Here is a 6,954-nt window from a genome sequence, read left to right on the forward strand (position 1 = left end):
GACTTCTCCGCGATTAACGTACTATGGTAATTAACCCCACCAACTTATAGTGAATTCGCGTGGTCCCGCTGAAACCCTTGCGAAGTCCCAAAACGCCGCGAGACACGGGCGGAATCGTCGGAACAAGCAGGCGCGAAGGAAACTTAAGAAAATAATATTAGAGTTCCTCCGACATGAACGGGAGAACGCCGATCCTCCGCGGCTCGCCACCCCGCCGCCTCTACCAGGTCTCCCGGAGGAAGCGCCTTCGCCGCCGCGCCAATCGCCCCCTTAGTTATCGCGTGCTCCCCGATACTCCTGATTCTTCCCCCCTGCTCGAACCTTCGTATTCCCCGGTTCGCCCCGGGGAACTTCCCGATTCCCCCTCCCCTGCACCTTCCGCCTAAGTCCCAAATACGAACGATCGTATTCCCCGATTGCTCGCGAAGAGCTTTCCTTCCAAGCGGTCTCGGATACCTCGACAGTGGAATTTATCGAAGAGGTACCGCATTTCCCTCCCCCGCGGAGCCAGGATCGTCTGGGCGAGGACGTGGAGTCTCCGAGAACTCTGTCCCCCTCATATTCCGCGGTTTCCGAGGAACCCATTCGAGAGCTCCCTTCCCGCCATTTCTTTCTGAATCCCTCAGCCTATTTCCGCCAATGCACCGATCCTCTTCCTCCTGATTGTTTTACCCTCGGTCCCTACGAGTTCGACCTGGTCGGACTCCGTTCCCTCATTGAAACATCCGACCCCCACGAAACTTTCATTCCCGTTTATTTCCCGCAACAAGAGTTCCCCTACCTGTTCCCCATAACCCTTTTTCACCGTTCCACAGTCACCCTCGAGGAAGTGGTCGATCCCGAGGTGATAACCTTAGAGACTAACGGTTATAGTATAAAATTTATTTATTTTAATTCTTATATGTTTTAACTTAATTAATTTACACACATACACCACACTTAGTTAATTTTATGTAATCTTACATCTGATTTCGACTGTAATAATAGCGGGCAGGATGTCCATTAAATAGGTTTCCCCTTCAAGAATCCTGCCCAATCACCCTCGCACTAATGCAACACCCGCGATAACTCAACACTCACACACACAAATAACATACACTCCGCTTTACCTCAATACCTGATTCTCTACTCAATGTCAGTAACAAGTATTATTTTATTTGTAATAAATGTTTAAATTATTTGTAAAATTAAATTCTATGTTTCTTTATTTTAAATAAGACCTCGCTCTCAAATTCTTTCCACCTCTCGAAATCGCACGAGGTCCGATTCTAAGTTAAATAAGGGATTAAATTCCCTGGCTTAAAAAAAAACCGACGATCGGACAGCTCACGGAAGGCGTCCTACCGTCCCTACGGACGTTGACCCTTCCTGAGCCATCGAAAGTTCGGCTCGCGCCACCCGCCTCAAAGCGTGTACCTGCGAGCAATATTCTTATGACATATTTTAGAATTCTTTTAGACATGGGTTGTGTGGATAGTCACTTTCGTGCACAACAGGATGTTTCCTGTAATTCCTATTATTTAGAGATTACTATTTTTTTTAATCAGATGGCATATTTTCATTAACGTACAATAATGTAGTTTATAAAACAACAAATTTAATCATATAAGATATTATTTTTTTATTAATTACATTGCTACGTTAATAAAAATATGCCATATCCCATTTAAAAGAATGTTGATGATCTTGAAATCTCATAAAATACGAAAAAAATGCTGCATATCATAATATTTGCCCCTTCGAAACGAATAATTTTCCCTTTGGTATTGTTTTGTGTCATTAAAAATAACAAAAATATTCCAAATGATCGAGTTGACAAGAACATGTACTCTTACACTGTAGCGCATAGTGCAGACATTGTGCGCAACTGCGTTCGCGCAAGTACATGGTGATTGGCAGTCCCATGCTGTGGTTATCGCCCCATCCGGTCAAAATTAGAGAGACTTTACTGTAATTAATACAAAAATAAACATTTATTTAAAAGAAACAAGAATTAAAAATACAAAATTTAAGAAATTTTAAGTTTTAGTTTAAAAAATTTGGCCTTGCTAGATTATTAAATATCAAAAAGCAATAAATAATAATTAATTTAAAATATTATATTAATAATGACAATATAATTATATTAATAATTACAATGTAATTATATTAACAATTACAATATAATTATATTAATAATTACAATATCTAAATATAGAAATACTTTCACACATTACTTACTTTAAAGTACTTTTTCCATTTATAGAAATTATGTTATTAATATACTAATTTGTTTAGGAGCGTCAAGTTTTTTTACTAAAACTTAAAATTTTAAAAATTTTTTATTTTTAATTCTTATTTCTTTAAATAAATGTTTAATTTTCTATTAATTTTGCTTCCTTACAGAGAAAGTTTTGTTTTCGTAAATAAAAATGAACGCGTGGTCGCCACGCGCGTTAGAAGTGAAACTTCTGAAGGCAAGGCTTTGCCATAACTTTTCTGAAATTAATACAAAAACAATGCAACGGAATTAGTCACTCCAAGCCGCCCGCAACTCGAAAATATAGTGTTATACGCAGTTCTCACTATATCCGTCTCGCCAGTGCCGTACGCCTGATCGAATTTTCGTGACGCGTTTTCGAGTCGCAAAATCGAATTTACTTACCGATCCAAAAGGAGTTTCACTTTGTACGCCTGTTGGTCGAATTTTCGTGACACTATTTTGTGACGTTTTTTCGTGTCGCACAATCGAACTTACTACCGTACCAAAGAAGTTTCATTTCGTACGCCTATTGGTCGAATTTTCGTTACACTTTTCGTGTCGCATAATCGAACTTACTACCGTGCCAGAAGAAGAACCGTCTCGCCAACGCCGTACGCCTATTGGTCAAATTTTCGTTACACTTTTCGTGTCGCGAATCGAACTCACTACCGTGCCTAAAGAAGTTTCACTTCAAAAATTTTTTTAGTTTTTAATGTCAATGTATTTAGAATGTTCTAAAACGTCAAAAATTGCATTTTCAAAAAAATCACGCGCGCGCGCGCGAGTCTGCGTGCGTGCGTGCGTGTACGCATGTGCGCGTGTGCGCATGTATGTGTGTGTGTGTGTGTGTGTGTGTGTGTGTGTTTGTGTGTGTGTGTGTGTGTGTGTTTGTGTGTGTGTGTGTGTGTGTGTGTGTGTGTGTGTGTGTGTGTGTGTGTGTGATATTAGAAGCGTGTGGAAAGCCCGGGGAAAGTTTTCTTGATTATATATTAGGCATAGTTCCCCTATTGATATTTGAACGTATTAAACAATTTAAATACCAGTGAAAGAACCATCACTATATGTGAGACATTAAATGGATATGCTGTGCAAAAAGTGCAAGAGTTCATCCGGAAAGTACTTCTAAATGATAAAGATATTTGTCCGTTATTGAAAGACTTCTTGACATCACATTTTATTTTATGATCCAGGATAGTTTTGAGCCGGGTAAGTATATTCTACTATGTCGAAAATTTATTACAAAACTTTAAACACGTTTTTCTCAAAACTACATTTTTATACAGTTTTATAATAGATATCAGAATGTTTCTTTTTTAACCTTCTTGTAATTGAATTCTCTACAAACTGAATGTAATTGTAGGTATCGTTAAAAAGAATTTTAATTCCCTGAAAAAAAAAGCGATTCGAAGAAATTTGATTCAATTAATAATAAAAAATTATTAAGGAAAAAATGCTGTTTTCTACACTTTACAATTTTATGATAAGATCACTAAATCGTGGCTAATCTAAAAGAAATCTTTTCTTTATTAGCCTGTATTTTTTTAATAAACTAATGTTTTTGCAATATTCAACATCACATTTTCTTTTTAAATATAGAGATTATTCTATTGTTAAAAAGTAAGGTTGTTTATATTTATCAAGTAATTTACGGCAAATAATTTGCAACATTTTTTTCCGTGTTTAAAAATCTCACCTCCTCTTTAAACAAGGCTAAAATACTATTATATATATGTTTGAGTCAGAATGCAATTATTTAATTCTTATTTAATTTTACTAATGTGATATAAATAATATTGATTCTTTAAAATTTCCAAAGATTTTTGCGAATGATTCATATTCTGTTATAATGTAATTGTAATGGTATGATGTTCAATTACCTTCAGTTACTGTCCTGAGGTCCCAAACGATCTTTAGCTTTTCAGGGTCAGGATTAACTAAGGTGACTAGAACGTCGTATGCCAGACTGGCTGGAAATCGTCTCCTGTTTTCCTCATCTAAGCTATATATGGTAGGCTCAGCGAGTGCGTTTTTCGTCAGTGCCAATGACTTATCATGCAGAATCCACTCTGATAATACTTGTATCAATTTAGCAATGCCTGGAGACATATATTGATATAACACCGTAAAAAAAACTTCAGTTTTTTTTTATAGATTTATCAAGTTTTGTTGCAAAATATATTTGTTAAAATTTAACTTAATTAGCGAGCTCAAAAGCTTGTAGCTTTTTGATGTTAAGTTTGATTTTTACCTTAAAAAATTCTCTATAACACCATAGTTTTGAAAAATAGATTAGTGCGAATTGAATTTAAAAAATTATTTTAATTTAATTGTAATTGCAATTCTTAAATTACATTAAAATTTTATGCAATGTGCTAAGAGTACAGATAGAGAAGTAATCTTATTCTGTTTCTATATTCCGCTCTATATCTGTCTTTAAGTTTGCTTTAAATCAAAGAACACACATATGTCAAATAGTTTCTTTTAAAAGTTGGAAATACTTACAATAAAAAAAAAATAAAAAAAATGTAGGTAATGTAATGTAACAGAACATTTAAAAAGCCCATAATATCTTTGGTAGCATCTCAAAATTGTGAGGAATGATTAATAAAGAATGATTATTCTTTCTTTTTTGATTTTAAAAAAGAATTATTTGATTATTCTATTATGATTCAAATATTAAATTTATTCTTATTAGAGTTCTATTAATATAAAATTACCCAAGAAGCGTCAATAATGAATGCGCGTATAATGTGCCTTTAATTCGCGTACAATTGCATTGGCTTCAAAACCACATTATTATATATTAATTGTGTGTTCAAAATACGCGCATTCAAATGCGTAATTAATGCAAATTGAGCATTTGATATTAAATATCGCAATAAATATTTTATAAAATATTTATGTTACAATGAAGAAAAAGAAATACCCTGCTGAAAAAGCTCGATTAAAACCATTAGAAAATCAGCCATATTTGGTTTAATAAGATTGAATTGTGTTTTTAAACCTGCATTTTCCATTAAAACATAATTACTCTCAAATCGGTTGTACTTTGTTGAACTGGAACTTATGCCGGTAGTATATAAATAAGTTTCTATGGTTTTTGAATCAAATTCGATAGAAATATTCCGAAATATTCACGACGTCCTATATGTTTTAAGGATGTATCGGAGGTACAATCTTAGACAAAAATGCATGAAATTTGAAATACTTGAATATCTACGCCTAACGTATAGTAAATCTAGATGTAAGATACTCAAATGATAGTAGGAGTCTTATTTTTACTCCTAGTAAGGTATTTTTTATTTTACAAATGTTTTTTTCAGTATTATTTGCGATTTTTGTAATTTATGAGCCTAAACTTTTGGCAGTAAAAATGCCCTGATTTCAACTTTATAACGTCAAATTATTTCAAAGCGAAAGACATTATTCAGCAGTGCTGATAAACAAATTTGACTTTAATAACGTCAAAAAAGATAAATATGTATCATATAAACGATAATTTTGAATATTATTTATTATAAACATTGTTATGCGACTCTCTCAAAAACTCAAAAGAGACGTACGTGACAACGATTCACGTAGGTTGGCAGCCTTGCACAGTACCAAAACAGTGCGAGACTTGATGCGAGGTGCGAGGTGCGAGGTTATGTCTGTTCGTTTACATTTTTACAATAATCTCGCTTTGTTTCTCATTTCCCCTTTCTATCTCTTCACGAGTGCAACGGAGACAAAAAGTTAGCTAGAAGTAGTAGAAGGCATAGATATACGTGTAGCGACAGCCATAGGTTATGCTTTGCTTGCTCAGCTGATTGGCGACGTTGCCGCGCTTTCACGAGCCATCGAGATAAGGTGCGATTTCATTGACGCTAGAAACCAGCGGCAGCGTCAAGAAAATGTAGTGGGGGAAGAAGTTCAGACCGTCTCAGCTTTTTAGCGTACCGCAAAATTCAACGGAACTTCTTCCCCCACTACATTTTCTTGACGCTGCCGCTGGTTTCTAGCGCAATAAAATCGCACCTATACATTCGTGCCGACAGCACAATTATTTCAAGTTATAATTTATTTCTTTAAAACGGTAGTGAAGACAATTGAACTTGGCAGATATTTTCATCTATTCGTATACTAAATGTAAAAAAAAAATTCAAAATATTGGTAGCGCTCCTTCAACATTTTTTTAGCTGTTTTATCCGTCAAAATCGTCTCTTCCCATAAGAATACGTGTAAAATCAGTGAAAATTAAAATCGTTATATCTCAGCAACTGTTGAGTGGATTCGTTTTTACTTTTTTTTTTAGCACATCAGGAAGACTAAAAAAACATTCTCACAAATTTTTATCCACTTGGTAGCGCTTTGAAAATATGTCCGATACATCCTTAATATGTCTATATTGGTTCTGATTACGCTCAATCGTAAAATAGCAATCAAAATCTTAACAATTTTTATTGTTTTTATTAACGTTTTTGAACCATGTTGAACCGGAATTTAAAATGTATAACTGAGAATTATCACTGTGGAACGAATATAATTCTAACCGTTTGCATCGGGTTTAATGCAAATATCTCTATTCAATCCTATAGCTTTCATTAAAGTCAATTGGTTTTAGCTGAGTTTAATCATAAAATGACATTAAAAAGGATCTGGTTCTTAATAGTTTTTATAGCGTTTTCGAACTATGTTAAATCAAATTTTATTATATTTGACTGAAAATTATC

At 34.5% G+C, this 6,954-nt stretch overlaps 1 protein-coding gene across 6 annotated transcripts in view; it reads right to left on the bottom strand.

Moving 5' to 3' along the window:
* Pig-s (phosphatidylinositol glycan anchor biosynthesis class S) overlaps positions 1 to 6,954 on the bottom strand; it is a 198,215-nt gene that overhangs the window by 26,007 nt on the left and 165,254 nt on the right. For 5 of the 6 annotated variants that reach the window (XM_071783596.1, XM_071783599.1, XM_071783594.1 and 2 more), the window contains one exon: positions 4,120 to 4,338. The exons of the other annotated variant lie outside the window; for it this stretch is intronic. In XM_071783596.1, the coding sequence (XP_071639697.1) occupies positions 4,120 to 4,338 (219 nt within the window). The remainder of the gene's footprint in view (positions 1 to 4,119; positions 4,339 to 6,954) is intronic. 6 annotated transcript variants of the gene reach the window in all.

The sequence above is a fragment of the Temnothorax longispinosus genome, chromosome 7 (assembly GCF_030848805.1).
Source record: "Temnothorax longispinosus isolate EJ_2023e chromosome 7, Tlon_JGU_v1, whole genome shotgun sequence".
Lineage (NCBI taxonomy): Eukaryota > Metazoa > Arthropoda > Insecta > Hymenoptera > Formicidae > Temnothorax > Temnothorax longispinosus.